A 17,033-nucleotide genomic window follows, 5' to 3' on the forward strand; every position below is an offset into this window, starting at 1 on the left:
CACTGGTATCACTCTACAGTTGTCGCTGCAGAGGGTTGTCGCAATGATTTACTGGCAAGTGGGGAAGGAATGGGAGGAATACTGGTGACCCTGTATCCTATGAGAGTTGGTGTATTTTTGCTCTGAGGAAAAAGCAATAGAATGCTTGCTTTGGGGAGAGAAAACAGTTGTGTGGTGTTTGGTCCTGAGTGAAGGTCCACCCAAGTGTGAGTTAGTGTGCTTGGGTACAAGCAAGAGGAAAATGCAATAGAAGGCTTGCTTGGGGAAGGGAAAAGCTCTATGTGTCTGTGCTTTTATAGAGGGTCTGGGAAGGAAAATGGTTTGCCCAGCGTGGGGAGTGAGATTTGTTTACATTGTATACACGTAACGGAACATACCAGAAGGCGAAGGTGAAGAGCGATTACCAGGCAACCTGTGGAAAACTGCATCGACTCGGCGTAAAATCGCCATCGTACCTCCGAATGATGAGGAAGCTATTATCCGGATTGGGGCCACAGTGAATACAGCCTCGAGATCACATGTTGGCAAAAGAAGCATACCTAGTTTTGCCACGTTCTAGCAGAACACATGCGAAAACAATGATAGAATAATGACTTGAAATCAAGAAATGGGGAAGAACATGATCTAGAGAGTGCAAAAATATATAGCATCATAGGTTTATAAGGGAGTCAATGGATTAGAACTGATACCTTACGACACCAAGATCGACTAGGGAGCAAGGAGAAGGTGTATCGAACACGAAAGTAAGCTCTATCTATCTGCTCTCCATACAACGGGCTGTTCGGTGTGACTCCGATAGCAGTGATCCGTTGCCAGTATGGTAGAGCAGCATACAACACCATTCCCAATCACCCGTATGCGCTCTTGGTCATTCCTAACCCATTCCCAAAGGGGCCTCGCCCACGTCGGCCCTCTCAAGCAGTGTCTCTTCAGCCCCCGCGTCGTCCAAGTGGCCCGGTTACTCTAACCCTTATGGCCGACCTCGACTAGCGGCGACAATCTAGACAAGGTGTTTGCTTGGTTCCTCTCCTCAGATTCCGACGCCGGCCGACTGCGCCTCTGTAGCTTACTCCGTACTGTCCTCCAAGCCGATCCCAGGATTATCGGCATCGTATTCTGTCGCTTCCTCGATAGGGGCTTAGTTTCGGGTGAGATTGTTGTACACGTCGGGGTTGGTGTAGTAGCCCAGCAAGTCGAAAGGTGTGTACGGACCGCCGCCAATCTGGGCGGCAAGACTCTGAGTGGTGGGCTTCTAATGGTCAACCTCGATAAAGGAGAGCTTGAACGACTCATAGACTGTTCTGTTCGTATCGAGGAACCGATATGCGCTTCGGGATTTTCAGGACCTGGTGGTCTGGAAAATAAGCAGTTCAGCATCGTAGATGGTGCTGGCGATGTTACGCGCAGTCTTACAGACGCTGAACAATCTTGACTGCGGTCTCGTGGTGCGCTCGCTCAGCGCGACGTGTTTGGTGCTGTTGATAACGAGGACGACTCGGCCGACGTGCTTGTCCTCGATGGCTTCTTGTTGGATCTCAATCTGGGTCTCCTTTGGGAGCTTCTCGAAGCAGGTGAAACTGGTCGGGAGTCGACATTGTGAAAAGGAGCTGGCCAAAAATATATTAGGTAGAGTACAGAGGCGCGACGGTGCAGCTTACTGACCTACAGTTCAAGCTCAAGCGACAATGGAGAAGCAAGATGAAGCAGAGTGGGTAGTTGAAGCGATGCAATCGTGGCAAATGCAATGGGGGAGTAGTATGACAAGGGCGATCCGTTTGAGCTCGGGGTTGCCGAGATCGCCCAATTGACCCTTGATGGTATCAATTCCTGCGTTAACATGCTTCAGGAAATGATAAATTGGCCCTCTCCTTCTTTCGAAGCTAAAACGACTTCAAATGGTGTTGGGGAAGCAAAGTTGAAAAGAAAGAGCAGATGCGTTAGATATCGACGTGCAGTGTGCAATCGTGTCGCTGCGAAGGACATCCTTGTTAGTCAACAGGAAGAGGATGGATGAAATCAAACGACTCTCGAGCTTACCAGATGACGAATGATTCAGGTTGAGGAAGGAACGGCAGGCTGAGATGATGGAATGGGGATTGAGTGTTTTATTCCGTACCTACGTGCAATTGCGTTACTATTTCGGGTTATTTATTACATGTGAAATATCGTGTCCAAGTGGGAGGATTAGGTAGGTCAAAGGAAATACGGGTTTGGGATGTGGGAGGGGAACGATGTTCCTTTATGGCGTCTTCGGGAATGTCGACACATTGATAAGGATAACACGCGGCGCGAGGTACAGGGACTCATGACGCAACTTTGGAGATGTTAGTCAGAAGAAAGCACAGAAAGAATCCTACAAGTTATGACAAATGATGTACAGGAACTGATTTGGACATGTGATGTTACAAAGGCAGGATAATAGTATCAACCGACACGGCAACCATATTACTGTTTGCATCTGGTTTAACCAGAATGGCACCCCTTGATAGAGGATCGCATAGAAACGGCACACGATCTGAGTCTGCTGCCGCGGTCCTTGACCTGAAAAGCGACATCTCTTCCTCCTTTCCTATCCTATTCCTTGACCACAAGTAGTGAATCTAGGTCCTCAAACTACTCTTGCCCCTAAGGGCCACCACGGGTCTGGAGGCAACTAGCCTTGGCTGGATGCTCGGTACAGCTTCAACGCGGTGAACCGTTTCAGCAACGCATTTGGCGCGAGCAGGACCTTGAGTAGCGGTCGCCCAGTTATGTCCTCGTGAACCTTCTCTGGCGCAGCATAACCTCTCTCAATCCACTGAATATCAATGGGGCTGTGGCGAACGCAACGGAGACCGATACCCCCGAGCTGGTAAACCTTGAATTCCTCCAACTTGTGCCGAAGCTTGCCAATCACCGCAAAGGTAAGCGGCTCGTCCGTCCGGCAGAGCTCCCATGGGTTGAAGTGGTTATTCCGAAACTCGTGATGCCAGTCCTTGATCAAGAAGATATCGGTCGTCGTACTCAGTCGAACGAGACCCGGCTCCCCGTTCGGCTGGCGAAACCGGAGTCGTACGTCGTAGCATCCCCTCGCGGCTATGAGCGAAGCTTGGCAGACGAGGAAAAACTTGGGGGGGGCAAGGAGCTCCTCGGTCACGAAAGCATACCGTAATTCGTCTCCGACTGGCACGATGCGCTTGTCTTGCATGACAGCCTCCTTCCATATTAGAAGTTGGATCTCCGTGGGAAGCTCGGCGAAGCGATGGAACGTGGTGAATTGAGGCGCCATGTCGGGGGAGCTTCTTAAACGGAAGGGCTAGAGTACGGAGCGGTGATGGTAGCCTTTGGTATCGTTCGGATAAGGATTTCGTTGGGTCGAAGAGAGAGAGGTAAGGAGATACGGCGCGAACGAAGAAATGAAATATCCAGGTGGGGGGAGGGGTTTTCGAGAATATGTGTCGTGGTACTTTGCGAAAAGATATTATTAGCGCAAGAATAGAGGGAGTTATCACACAAGGGTTTGTCAATTCACGGGATGCCGCTTACCTTGGTACGTTTCTGAGGTCTCGATGGGGTTGGAAATAACGGTGGCTTCCTTTTGAGTTCATGTAACTCACGCTAATCATATCCATTGGGCTGTTCGACTGTAAGGGGCTGATCGGGCGTTGGGCAAAGGCTGAAAATAGCATGATGACGTGGCCGCATATTGCCTCATCAACTTGGAGAGGATGTCTGGCTGTTTCTTTTTAGGGGGGAAGGGAAGCATACCGAAGTTCTGGTGAATATGGCGATGCCCACCAGTCTGGTGCTGTGTCTGGCAATGAAGGTGTAATGGAGGGGTGGACGATATGGTACAGGATTGGAGGGATAATGAGAGAGAAGATGGGAGAGGAGATGGGAGGAACGACGAGACCGACGACGAAAGAGACGACAAGAGAGAAGATTGTGTCACGAAACCGTGAAGGAACCTTGGTTTTGACCAAGAAGCAAAGCAGAGGCTTCTTCTTGGGTGGCAAACAAGAATGACTCGTCGCGGCAACAGTAGCTGCACAAGCCCAACAAGTCATCCACCCTGAGAGTGCATACTGATCACCCAGCAACTCGAGGCATCTTCTCCTAGTAGGTAGGATGCCGATACGACGACGCGCAGGGTTGCGAAGACTCCACATCCGCCACGCAGAATCGCCAAAGCAGGACTGGAAGGGAGCTAGGAACGCGACACAGTCCCTCAGTGCGGTCTTGCCGCGACGTGTTTTGACCACTCCGAGAGCAACCGCGCTCTGACAAGTTCTCCCCAAGGCCAGCGCCATCGACCCTTCATTGTAACACGCATACCGAAGGCAGGAACCGATCCGATGACTTTGGAAAGATTAATAACTGCGAATTTTGACCTGCCCTGGTTCCTGTTTGCCCTCTGACAGTTTGCTCCAGCACCAGAAGACACCAAGCAAAGGTCGTCAAGCCTGCTGGCACGTCTTGTTGGCGAGATTGTGATGATGACAGCAAGCCGCAAGGCAGGACGACGATAAACAATCGTCAAACATCTTTGCCCCAGATGTCACCGGAAGGATTAGCCTCCTCTCCATCGTACCCAGAGATGCCGACAATACACACACTTTACGAACAGTGGTCTGGCCACGAGAGGCAATATGACTCCTTTACCAAGCACCCAACAACACCTCCTTGCAATCAAGCATCAAGCAGCAGAGGAAACCGCAATCTCATCTCGGAGTGACATCCACGTCCATCAAGCTCCACCCCTAAGCTCAGGGGAAACCGGACATTCACGGCGCCAATGTTGGAATGCTTGCTTGAGAGGAATGGCCAGAAGGTGCCTACAAGTGTCCTCGAATCCAAATACACCGATGGCTGTCAACAGCATGATCAGGAAGGCGAGATCAAAGGGCTTCAGTGAAGACGGCATTTCCGACGACGGTAAAGCGAATTCAGGGATACATCATCAGAGACTGACAGTCCATCAACAACCGGACCTACATACGGCGTGCCTTATACAGCAAAGGCACGGCATGTGTGCAAGGTAAGGACGATACTATACACTGTCGGGATCAAACAAATGCTTTTCTACTGCTCCAGACTTTGCTTCGCTTTGCCTTGCCTCCGAGCGCGCCGGAACGGCCACCAAAGTTGGCATCGAACAAGGAGTCCGCTGCACAAGCCCACTACACGCCGACGAGTAAGGAGGACACCATTGATAGGTAAAGTAGCTCTCGCCAATTGAAGCCAGCAGAAGAAGAGCCAGAACCAGGACCAAGGCTAGAACACTCGAAGAATCTTCAAGGAAGTCGGGCCCTCCCTTTACCCTACAAAGTGACCGAAATAAATTGGCTTCTCGTTGTTGGACTAGGTGCAGGCTCCATGCGAGGAAATACGGCTGGTTCTGATATCCTCTCTCCTTCAGCTCAGGTCATTGCTAATGAGAAGTTCACCCATCTTGCAGATACTACAGGAACACGACTCTGGTTCTACAGAGGAGTGTTCTACAAGATTCTGGAGCAGGCGACACTGCAACAATTCAGTGTGTATCAGCCCGTCGTCCGGGTCAGTTCTCAGGAAACTGACACGCAACGCAGCAGTTTCAGAGCCGATGAGACGTACTTGCTATGTAACTGCTTTGTTACGCGGGTTGCGGAACGAAGTAACATGAAATAAGGATCTCTGACCTGGTCCGGCTAAGCGAGGTTTTGGCGAAGATCGTTGGGTTGGGACTCATTCACGGCATATTCCACTTCGCGGAAGTGGCAAAGGCCCAGCCGCGGTATTCGCAGAACAGCAATGATAGGACCCGAAATTATTGTCGATCCGGTTCATTCCATCGCAGGGAATCAGCCCTTTCATGCGGTGCAGAAAAGATCGATCGCCGATCACACGATTGCTGAGACGGGGTTGGAAGTTTATTTAAATGGGGTTTATCAATCGATCGCAGTTGTGGAAATACGGAGAATGCCATGCGGATCCTAGGAGGTAAGTACTCTTGACGATGACTTGTCATTAACTTGAAGTTGTTTAATATACATAGAAATATATTACACTATGAGTGTATGAGCTTGCGTGTCTCTATTCTGTTCATGATTCTTGTCAGGCAGGGTGGTCACTGTGTATGTACAAGGACGCGGAAGTGAACACCATGATCTCCAACGCTTGCTTGCGCATATTAACTCCAGAAATCTATCCAACAATATTACTAACAGCTGACCCGCAGATCAGGACTGGACAGAAACATAGCCCGTTTCTTCTACTCTAGTTGCCAATCTTGAAGCCGCCCGGCAGCATCTTCTGGAACACGCGCTCCGGATCATACTTGCGCGACACCTCGCGCAGCCGCGCCTCGTTGGCGTCGCCGTACCCCTGATAGATCTCCTGGAAGCCTGCGGCGTCGCCCATGTAGTTGAACGCGTCATACAGCCCCGCGGCCCGGGTGGCCGCGTTGATGGCGTTGGTGGTCTTCTCGGCCCACGCGAAGACGGCGTCGTCGTACTCGCTGCCGATCCACTCGACGACCTCGGCCCAGGCGAGGTAGGCGCCCTTGGCTGCGGTGTCGATCCCCAAAGCGTTGCCGCCCGGGTTCGACCGGGCCGACCCCGCGGTCCAGAGCGACGTGATGGGCTGCCAGTCGATGCTCACGAGGCTCAGGTTCGCGGGCGGGACGGCGGCGTAGAGCTCGGGCAGGGCGGCGAAGAAGACGTCGTTGGTGATCTGGATGCCCTTCAACAAAGAGGCGGCGTCCTTGCCGACGGTGGTGCCCGCGATGAAGACGTCGTTGATGTGGTCGACGACCAGGCCGCCGTTCTCGACGGCGAAGGACGACAAGGTCTTGAAGTCGCACGTGTTGGAGACGGAGGGGATGGCGAGGAACTTCTTGAAGCACGCCGGGTTGGAGACGGTGTCGCTGTCGTAGAAGAGGATGACGGCGGCGACGGTGGTGTTGGGGAGGCGGCGACGGTCATGGGCACGATGTGGGACTTGGCGTCGGTGTTGGTGGCGGCGAAGTCGGCGATGGCCTGTGATACGAAAGGTTAGTCATACTGATACTCTCTTTGCTTCTTGCTTTCCAATGTGTCAGGTATGGTTTACTGACCTCAAAGAACTCATCCAGGTGCTCGCCAGAGACGGTGTAAGTACCAGCCCAGACCTTGGTAGAAGCAAACGTGCGCAGCTTAAACTGGGTCACGATACCAAAGTTGCTGCTGCCGCCCTTGAGGGCCCAGAAGAGGTCGGGGTTCTCAGTCGCAGTAGCCTTGGCGACGGAGCCGTCGGCGAGGACGACCTCGTACTCGAGCACGTTGTCGGCGGCCCAGCCGTGCTGGTTGCCGTGGAAGTTGACGCCGCCGGCCAGCAGGAGGCCCGGCACGCCGACGGGGAGAGGCGGCCGCCCGCGACGGCCAGGCTGTGCGGCTCCAGGAAGCTGTAGACGTCGCCCCAGCGGTAGGCCGGGCCGACGCTCAGCTCGCTCTTGTCGGCGTTGAGCTCCAGGGTGGTCAGGTTGGACATGACCATCAAGACGCCGTTGTCGATGTTGTTGGCACCCTGCAAGGTATGTTAGTCAATGCTTTACTTACTTCTTATTTCTTCTTTCTTTCCAGTATATGTCAAGACTTACCGGAATACCCATGTGCCCGCCACCGCGGACGGCGAAGGGGCTCTGTGTCTTCTGGCCGGCGAGCACACCGCACGACACATCGGTGGGGTTGGTCGGGCGGAAGACGCAGGCGGGCTTCTTGAGCTCGGTGTTGGACCAGAAGTTCTGGTTCTCGAACTCGTAGACGGCACTGCCGGGGAAGAAGGTCTTGTCGGGGATGGTGGCGTTGAGCGCCTCGCAGCCGCTGGCCTTCGCCAGCAGGCTCACCATGGCGGCCGGGCAGGCCTCCTTGTGGCACGCCGCCGGGGCAGCGCGCGCTGGGGGAGGCGGCGGCGCAGCGGCGGCGTGGGCGGAGGCACCGCCCAGGGCCAGTGCCGTGAGGACGGACGGCAGAAGGTTTGAGCCGAACATTATGGGGGAGAGGAGAGGTACCGCGTAACGGGTGAAAAGAGTGGCAGCGCAGACGAGACGAGACGAGACTTGTCTGAATGCGCGATAGGTGTAAAGAACGAATACTCAACCAAGGAACTGGTTGTGTTAAGATACCGGTAGTTCGACGCGATGGGACGTAGGAGACAGAGCGAAAGGAAACCAAACCCTTATAAGGCAACGCTTCGATGCCCGACAGTCGCAATATTCGGTCTGCGAAGACATGTACGGTAGGTACGGAGTCGTAGGCCCTGCATTGGCATACTGGGTCCGTTACCACGACACTTCACCCAGTCAAGACTAGTGTGCTTCTGGAAAGTGGCCCTTTCAGGAAATGGAAATGAACGAAATGGGGTTGTGGGCGGGTATGAGATCCCGACTCGAATAGATGTCCGCGCATCGATGGATCTGCTGCCGTCCCGTCCGCACCAGTCCGATGCTGGGCGGCCAGGAGTAGGAGTGCACCTACCAGTCAGTAATCACTATCGCATTGCATTCAGATGCCCGAAACTAGATGAGCAGCAGATGCGGTTGACCAAGGCCCTGAGTATATAGCGAGTACTATACGACAGGTACAATAGGACCTGTGTGTACGAAGGCCTCTCCATCTGAGTGTGGTTCGAGATAGTAGAAGAGAACACCTCTTTGGGAGTGCTTGGCCCGGCTCCCATGTGTCGAATCATGGAGCCGAGGTAAGCAAGTTCTCTGGCAGCATAGCTTGCCTGAAGAGTGGCACTCGGAATCATCCACTCCCAGTGGGATCGTGCCTTTTCACGGTCGCAATATGGTCTTGGGAGAGGGAGAGGAATGGAGGAAGCAGGGCCAGCCGGGGTGGTTGGTAATGTGGCCCGTTTTGTACTTTACTTATCGACTCATTCTCAACTCAAGTCTATAGCTTCCAAGCCCAGCCAGAAGACTGATACTTCGTCGCGTAGGTAGACTCAGACAGAATGGAAGCTTTTTGGTTTACGCCTCTAATAGGAGCTTGCGAACTGTAGGAGACTGAATAGTGTCATCAATGTCACTGGAGCTGTTGCAGAGAGTCTACGGTAGTACGAGGCTAACGGCTTTTTGTATTGTGCCCTGAACATGACCAAGTGGAGTGACGACGCATGAGTCAGGCTAGTGCCGATACGACAGACCCTGCCTGCGATCTGGAACTGGGCGGTGATGCAACCCAAGACATAGAGGGCTTTTGGGCGTTTGGGGGGCAGGCGACAGGTACAGTAGGTAGTTTTTACATGACTAGCGTAGCGCACTGCTGTTCAATTGAAGTCCACTACTGGCCATGTCGGGTCGTTGGGCGACAATTCCCCGACTGATTAGTGCTCAGTGCGCTCTAGCGGCAGTTTATCGCAGATTAATTAGGTAGTTCATCGCAGATTGAGTTGGTTGGGACATGGAGCGGAAACGTCTTTCTCCATGGGTCGTTTCTCATGCCGTGTGCAGGCCGAGATTTGTCAAAAGGATCGATTTATTCTTCTAGTGACTGTTTCACCTAGAGATCGAGCTGTCGTTCGCCGGGGGATACCGTCTGATTGCGGGCTAGCCTCCTTCTGTAGACGCAGGCGAAGGCGCAAAACTTGCTTTTCTCAAACACTGCTTGCCTGCCGTGCCGCTGCTGTGCCGCTGCTGCGCCGTAGATCTCAGCTCACTTTCACACTCTCTCTCTCACTGCATGCATGCAGCTACTCGGCACTCGACGGCACTCAAGACTGCCGATTGCTACCACGCAAGGTTGGAAAAAAGCCGAAGCCAATAACAAATGACCCGAATACTGCATCGATCAACGTTTTGGTAAACCAGGCCTGCTAGAACACGGCAAGTGCCAAGCGAAGAAACTGGCAAATGAGCAGGGGACCTCCGGAAAACCGCTCTCTCTCTGGAAAGCCCGGCAGTCCGAGGGGAGATGCTAATCAAGTCATGACTGCTGGATTGATTCACCTCGGTTTGGCAGCATCAATAACACCAAATATACTGGAGCATGCAACGGGGAGCAGGGCAACCCGAGCAAAAAAAGGCTGCTAAAACTGCCAAGGCTGCTGGGACCAGGGGCCGGGGGCGGATGCAGAGGGAGGGTCAACTTCGGGCTTGGCCCCCAGCGGAACTATGTAGGTGCAAGGCGACCTCAAGAGTCAAGACTTGACCGAGTGCAAGCAAAATTCTCAATTTGGGCTGCTAGAATCGATCTATTAGTCATGGCATCTGGCTTATCGAGCCTCGATTTCCCGGCGTACCCATCCCCATCGTGCAATCCCACTCTGCAGGGGGATTGCAGTGTCCCAGAAGGGAAACACGTGGGTTCTGTGGTCTGATCCTTCGAGTCCACGGACCCCTTCTGCCGATTTACCCTGGTCGATTTTCTCGTCGCCTGGCCCAAAGTCAGTTCAATGTTCAGATAACACAACGTCTGGGACTCTGGGGAAACGTCCCAAGAGTTCCGGTGGGAATCGTCCAGGGTGGACTGGCCCCGGCTCGCTCGTGGCTTTGGCTTAGAGCCCAGCCCAGTCGTATCGGTTTTCTTGCTCCTCATTTCCTGTCGAATAAATCATTCGCAAATATGGCCGAAGGAGGCACGCGGGCAGAAAAGGGGGTCAACATTCCTCGGGGCCTAGGGGAGACAGGATGGCATAATTATTTTTATGCTCAGCGCAATAGTCCTGGGTCTTAGCACTGGAGTGGTGGCCGTGTTGCACCTCGTCGTTGGGGTCGCCCACTCGGCCATGGCATCCGAGGAAAAAAAGCTAAAATGCTGATCAGGAACTTTCCATGGGATGTGTGCCCTACAGACCAAAGCGGTAGACATGGCGATGATCAGTATCCCCAAGCTTTTGCCAAGGGCAACGTTCGTCTATAAAATAGAGCATGACCTGCGCCGAATCTGGAGACTTCAGTATCGACTTTTTTTCTATGGTGGTATAACATCCCTACTCTGGTGGTGGTGTCAAGTACTGATATAACGGCAGGCATCAATAACATCACTTAACTCAATTTCTGGTCGATTTGGTTAGCGTGTGAAACTAGTTTCTTCAACTCCCGTAACGCGGGACAGCAGCCGCCAAGACCAGTATGACTAACATAATTCATTTCCCATCGGGACGACTGGACGAAAATCGGATATGCATAATTCTCAGCGCTGCACACACTCGGGACGACATCGGGAAGAGGACCAGACGATACCTACCTACCTCGAGAAGACCCCGTCAGGTTAAATTGCGCTTGGGACACGATCCTACCTACTTGTTTCGGCACACGTGCACTCGGTACTGCTCGGTAGGTCTCGCCTAACGGTGAGATTAGCATCTCGGCATGCTACACAACATGACCTACCTCTCTTGAAGAATGGAACCTTAGTACGTATATACTATGTTATATAAGTGACATTGCATAATGGTGTTTAAAACCTCGCTACCAGGCTTTGTGCAACTTTGTCTGCCTTCTTGTTCACGCCATCGGTCCCTCGGTCTCCCCAAATAGGGCCGGGTGGCCGAGGCAGTAGCCCACATATCCTGCCATTTCTGTCAACGTGCCGAAATTCACACAAGAGCAGATGAACAGTCCGGAGGTTCCTGTCTATTATCTAATGCAGGGGCTTTTTGATTCGAGACGAGGCACATGTTCGAAACATCGGATGGCATCGTTCTTCTTGTTCTACGCCTGCAGCAAGTGCCAAGACCTCGCTTTTGCAGGATGGTCCCCTGCACGGGGGGCAATAAAACGTGGCAGCGGTTGGCGCTTCCTTGGCTTGACGTCCATAACACATGCTCCCAGCCGACCAGCCGTGCCGGACTACTGCTTCGTTACGAACCTTCAGCGTCGCATTTTAGGAGATATATGCACCCAGCTCAATCCAGCCATCTGTGTGGCCCCCACGCCAAAGGTGGGTGATGATTGTGGTGTGTGATCCGAGACCCTGCAGAGTATAACCCGTCCAAAACTGGTTGCATAAAGGCCTTCCTGGTCCGGTTTCTTGCTATATATACCTACAACCCCGTACCCCACCGGCTTCTTTATGCATTCATTGCGCTTTTGCGGGCGCAGTACCAAAAGAATCAGGCGAAGATGGCACTTTCAAGGTATCAGCCGACCGAAGAGACTCCTCTACCAGCGCTACGGTATCATGTTACTGTGACGGCCGGACGTCTGGCGTCGGTGTCAGTATATGGTGACAGTCAATAGTACCGAGGCAGGCCAGTACTTCGAAGTAGTTCATGTCAAGAAAGAAGTCACTATGGGGGGCCATGGACGGCTTCGACCGCGCTCTCGGGGCAATAGACTCGCTCTGGCGGGAATCCCTGTCGTCCCCCTTCCTTCAGCCTAACCCGACCCAAACAAGTACCTCGCTGAGCTGCATCTGGATGTCCCATTTCCCATGAAGCGGGATACCATTCACCCCCGCCGCCGGTTGCCTTTCCCAGCCTGCATATAATATGATGCATTGATCACCCTCGGGGTGAAGTTCTCCAGCGGACCCGCGCCTTCTCCCTCCTCGTGGACCTCCTACTACTCACCCGCTTACTTGTCGATCAAGGGAGCCTCGCCACGAACCGCTGCGGAAGTGGGCTACGTGACCGGGTTACTCAACTCAACCACATACGCCGATATCCCACACGCAACAGGAGAAAAAGGAAACAGAAAAAAAAGGAAAGAACATCGGCTTGTTACTTGAAGGTCATAGGATCCGTCACATCGAAGAAGAAGACGACCCCGACAGCCCACCATGTCAATGTACCAGGGCGTCATGTACGCGGCCGCGCCGCCGCCGGGCGTCACGCCCGACCCGGACGAGCCGCACCAGGCCACCACGCTCGTCGTCGTGACGGGCATCTTCCTACCGCTGGCGGTCATCTCGATGGCGATCCGCATGTACACCCGGGCCGCCATCGTCAGGAAGGTGGCATTCGATGACCGTGAGCAAACAGCCCCGAAGCACCTACTTACAGAGAAAGTGTAACTAATTCGATCCATCTACCCTTCAGATCTCATGCTTGCCGCGACGATATTGAATATCGGCATGTGCGTTTTGGTCCTCCAAAGTAAGATTCCCTACACAAACAATTATGCCTGCCCCCTCTCGACTTCGGACACTCGAGGATCTTCCTTGCAACAAACAGCAAAGCTAACAAGCACCTCCTCCCCTCCTCAGTGTTGAACTTCGGCCTCGGCAAGCACCTCTGGAACGTGCCCCTGAGCGACCTGTACCCGCGCTGGATGCTCAACAACGTCATCGCCGCGATCCTCTTCTGCCTCGCGACGGGCCTGGCCAAGGGCTCGATCCTGCTCTTCTACCTGCGCATCTTCCCGAGCAAGCCGATGCGCCTGGCCATCTGGGGCGTCTTCGCGTTTACGATTGGCTACTCGGCCGCCTCGGCCCTCGTCAATGTCTTCAGCTGCAACCCCATCCAGGGCTCCTGGCGCCTCGAGGAGTCCCTCACGGCCGTCTGCATCAACCGCCCGGCCTTCTACTTCGCGCAGGCGGCTTTTGGCATCGCGACCGATATCGCGACGGTGCTGCTGCCGCTGCCTATGCTCAAGTCGCTTCACCTGCCCCTCAAGCAGAAGGTCGGCGTCAGCTTGGTCCTCACCATGGGCGCCTTCGTCTGCGTCGTCAGCATCATCCGGCTGCAGTCGCTGTACACTCTGCTCTCGGACGCCGACTTGACGAGTAAGTTCCACAATCCCCCAAACATATGTACCTATGTACGTATCCAGAAGCTAACCGTATACTTCCTCTGTTAGTCAACACCGTCAACGCCCTGATGTGGGTCATCCTCGAGCTCAACCTCTCCATCATCGGCGGCTCGATCCCGGCCCTGAAGCCGTTCGCGCAGCGCCACTGCCCCATCCTGCTGGGCACCTCGCGCAACGCCAGCAGCGCCTACGGCCTGTCCAGCCCGTACTACAAGCACAGCAGCAAGTCCGGGACCGGCAAGAAGCCGTCGACCAACCGCACCCGCGACAGCGGCTACCCGACCAGCGACCACTTCCGCAGCCGCGCCGCCACGGAGCACGACGGCGGCGTGCCGGGCGTCGGGACGGGCTCCGAGGAGTGCATCGTCATGCAGGACCAGATCACCAAGACGGTGCAGTATGGGTACGCGGTCGAGAACGTGAATGATGATGTGGAGGCGGCCAGGGGGTCAGGGAGATGAGAAAGAAAGAAGAAAACAAAACCAAACTTACTATTATTAGAACTTGAGGTTCGGATTGGGTAAAGAAAGGGATGAAGGTTTGGGGTCAGCGCTGGAGTTTTAAGATGACGGCCCCTTTTGGCTCACGCCTGAGATGATTTTCACGGGAAGCAGTTGTCGGGTATTTTGACCCCCTTTATACGGTCTAGCGTTACTAGGACGATTTTCTTTTGTCGACTTCGTTATGAGCTGAGACTGGTAATACCCTTTTCTTCAGTCGCTCAAAGTTACACATTTACATTCATTCTACTACATCCACTATTCCTTCGTGACGTGCTTCATTTGCGTCACGTAGTTAAGGGCGTTAGCATCACTGAGAATGGTATTCGTTTCAGACTAGACAAAAGGAAAGATAGACAGAGATATTGTTTGTTCACATCTATTCCCCCAACCATCACCGGAGAACAAGCCTTGAAAGCTTAGCCAACTCCACGAAGACGACGCCGGTACCTCGCACCTTATCCAATTAGTTCCGATCAATCCTCTCCACCCTAACCTCCAACCCATTCGCATGCAGCAAAAACGACGGACTCTGCAGCCGCGGCTCTTGCACCACCTCGACGAAGCGGTACCGCCGCATGATCTCGACGAGCACGACCTTCATCTCGAGGTACGCGAGGTTCATGCCGATGCACATGCGGGGCCCGCTCGAGAAGGCCGGGAACGCATAGGGGGACTTTTGTTCCGTTGTGAGGTGAGACCATCGCTCCGGTTTGATTTGGTCGGCGTCGGCGCCCCAGATTAGCGGGTTCGTCATGGGCATCGCGAACGCGGCGTCCACCTCGGTGCCCTTGGGGACGTGGACGCCGTCGAGGATGACGTCGTGGAGGGCTTGGCGGTGGATTGTGGTAGCTGTCAGGAGCAGGTGGTAAGTGGGTGGTATTATTAACAGGGTGTGTGCTATAGAGGAAATAAAGGGAGCGAAGTTCTTACCAGGGCAGTGTACTCGTAGAAGCTCTTTCACGAAGCCGTTCAGGTATGGAAGCGTATCGATATCAGGATATGTAGGCTCCGGCACCCGAGACAAGAAGTCAAGAATCTCTCCTTGGAGCCTCGCCTGGATATCGTGGTGCCCGGCCAAAACATAGGAGCTCCACGCGATCATGTTGGCCGTAGTATCAACACCTCCCGCCATCAGCTGTAGGATCTGTGATGGGTATAGCCATGATCAGTAACGCCTTTATAAGAGACCCATTTCTGGTGGATAGTTGGAGGCACAACTTACATGTCCCAGGAAATGATTATCTTTAAGCCCTGCAGCTGGACCCCCTGGCAAAGTCTCTTCCGCGATAAAAGTTATTATATCGCGCGAATTCTCTTTCTCGTAAGATCCCACCTCCGTGGCTCTCGTGACTTCTTCTTGGCGCTTGCGAATGATGGAAGACAGGGTCCGGTTAATCCAGCTCGTCCCACGCAGGTATAGCCGATTCGCTTCCAAGGGCAGCCAGCGGATAGGGAAGAAAGCGTTAACGAAAGTCAAGAGGTTGCCGAAAGTGGACTGGCCGAACATGGCCATGTACGCCTCGTGAAACGTGGGGTCTCCAGATAATACGGGCTGCTTGCTTCTGGAAGAGGGGCTCTTCTCCAGCTTTCCTTGCCGGTAAGTCTCAGCGGTGCTGCCTAGGTGGTTCATCTCAAATCCCAGCGTGATCCTCCCCATGATGTCGAGCGTAAATTTGGAGAACGTGTCCGAGGACGAGATGATGCCCGTATTGCCACTGGGGTCTGCCGCAATCGCGCTGTCGAAGAGCAGGCCGACCTCCCTGGCCTTTTCCCACACCACCGGTTCGAGCTTCTTCACGCTGGGTGCCGAGAGCGTTCCGTTCAGCATCTTTCTATGAGCCCGATGCTGTGTGGTTTTCCTAGATTAGACCGGGTCATCCAAGATAAATAAGGGGGTGAGAGGAGAGTGGTCTGGCAAACCTCGTCATGTTCCATCATGATGAGCCCATCCCCCTCAATCTCACGGACAGCCTTCCGCCACCAGCCCGGCTTGACGAAGGAGTAGCAGTTGTTCTGTAGCAGATGCTTGTACGCGGTCGGGCTGTTGACTACGAGCACCTCCCTGTTGAAGACGCCCAGGTATCTGATGACCGGTGCATCAGGCCACTGCTTCATCCACTTGACGTAGAGACCGGTTGGCGACTCTGATCGCATGAAGTTGATGCTTTGACCAAAGAGGAAGTGATTGTCCTGACAAGATCTGTCAGTTGCTTGGCCAGAAGTACTGTTCAGCCCCGGAGATGTGAAAGGCGGCTTGGCTTACCGTTGGGCCTGGCAGGTGCCGGAGTGGGGAGAAGTACCGGTGGTAAAGGAACACACGGTAGAACTTCAGCAGCAAGTACTGCCCAAGAAACAGAATGGCTGCGATGGAGGCCAGCTGGGGAGTCTCGGTTCTTGTCATCGAGAGGCTCTTGGCTAACTGCACCTCAGCCAGCGAAAACGCCGCACATGCGAGAAGGTCCATGGTGGCTTGGTGGCTTGCGATTTCCAACGCGAGGGAGGATGGTTGTAAGAAGGATGTAAAACGTAGGGAACCTTTATGAGGGGAGTTCGTCTGGTGTTTCTTGTTTATTCTGTCGTTCGGTCAAACCGACAGCCAAGACGTCTGATCTGCTGATCCGATTGCGCGGATACGGCGTTGGCGCTACGAAGTAAGTGAGGACATGCAATGCAACCTCGCGCACAAAGTGACTCTGCTTGTCCGGCAATGTCAACAACCACTGCCACGTAAGTTAACCACTGCTTGTCCCCGAAGATGCGGCACCGTCATACCCCTGCATCCCGCCGTTTCTGCTCATGATGTTCATGAGATACAACAGCATTAAGCGAGGTGA

The 17,033-nt window shown here is 53.8% G+C and overlaps 6 protein-coding genes across 6 annotated transcripts; 1 reads left to right on the top strand and 5 right to left on the bottom strand.

Annotated features, from left to right (window-relative positions):
* Positions 1-1,339: 1,339 nt before the first annotated feature.
* PG997_008691 (uncharacterized protein) lies at positions 1,340-1,839 on the bottom strand (the record flags this gene model as incomplete). The annotated part of the gene is made up of 2 exons (XM_066813006.1): positions 1,340-1,607; positions 1,667-1,839. The coding sequence occupies 2 exons, from the start codon at positions 1,837-1,839 to the stop codon at positions 1,340-1,342; spliced, it is 441 nt and encodes a 146-aa protein (XP_066668348.1).
* Positions 1,840-2,653: 814 nt separating this feature from the next.
* On the bottom strand, positions 2,654-3,268 carry PG997_008692 (uncharacterized protein; the record flags this gene model as incomplete). The annotated part of the gene is made up of 1 exon (XM_066813007.1): positions 2,654-3,268. The coding sequence occupies one exon, from the start codon at positions 3,266-3,268 to the stop codon at positions 2,654-2,656; it is 615 nt and encodes a 204-aa protein (XP_066668349.1).
* A 457-nt stretch (positions 3,269-3,725) lies between these two features.
* On the bottom strand, positions 3,726-4,289 carry PG997_008693 (uncharacterized protein; the record flags this gene model as incomplete). The annotated part of the gene is made up of 1 exon (XM_066813008.1): positions 3,726-4,289. One exon carries the CDS (start codon positions 4,287-4,289, stop codon positions 3,726-3,728), a length of 564 nt encoding a protein of 187 aa, XP_066668350.1.
* Positions 4,290-6,237: 1,948 nt separating this feature from the next.
* PG997_008694 (uncharacterized protein) lies at positions 6,238-7,987 on the bottom strand (the record flags this gene model as incomplete). The annotated part of the gene is made up of 4 exons (XM_066813009.1): positions 6,238-6,998; positions 7,072-7,384; positions 7,438-7,524; positions 7,598-7,987. The coding sequence occupies 4 exons, from the start codon at positions 7,985-7,987 to the stop codon at positions 6,238-6,240; spliced, it is 1,551 nt and encodes a 516-aa protein (XP_066668351.1).
* Positions 7,988-12,725: 4,738 nt separating this feature from the next.
* Positions 12,726-14,157, top strand: PG997_008695 (uncharacterized protein; the record flags this gene model as incomplete). Its single annotated transcript, XM_066813010.1, has 4 exons — positions 12,726-12,915; positions 12,985-13,041; positions 13,152-13,670; positions 13,745-14,157. 4 exons carry the CDS (start codon positions 12,726-12,728, stop codon positions 14,155-14,157), a joined length of 1,179 nt encoding a protein of 392 aa, XP_066668352.1.
* Positions 14,158-14,662: 505 nt separating this feature from the next.
* PG997_008696 (cytochrome P450) lies at positions 14,663-16,663 on the bottom strand (the record flags this gene model as incomplete). The annotated part of the gene is made up of 4 exons (XM_066813011.1): positions 14,663-15,343; positions 15,422-16,045; positions 16,120-16,389; positions 16,463-16,663. The coding sequence occupies 4 exons, from the start codon at positions 16,661-16,663 to the stop codon at positions 14,663-14,665; spliced, it is 1,776 nt and encodes a 591-aa protein (XP_066668353.1).
* Between the last annotated feature and the right edge of the window lie 370 nt (positions 16,664-17,033).

This window comes from Apiospora hydei, assembly GCF_038363865.1.
Source record: "Apiospora hydei strain CBS 114990 chromosome Unknown utg000006l_segment0_segment0, whole genome shotgun sequence".
Classification (NCBI taxonomy): Eukaryota; Fungi; Ascomycota; class Sordariomycetes; order Amphisphaeriales; family Apiosporaceae; genus Apiospora; species Apiospora hydei.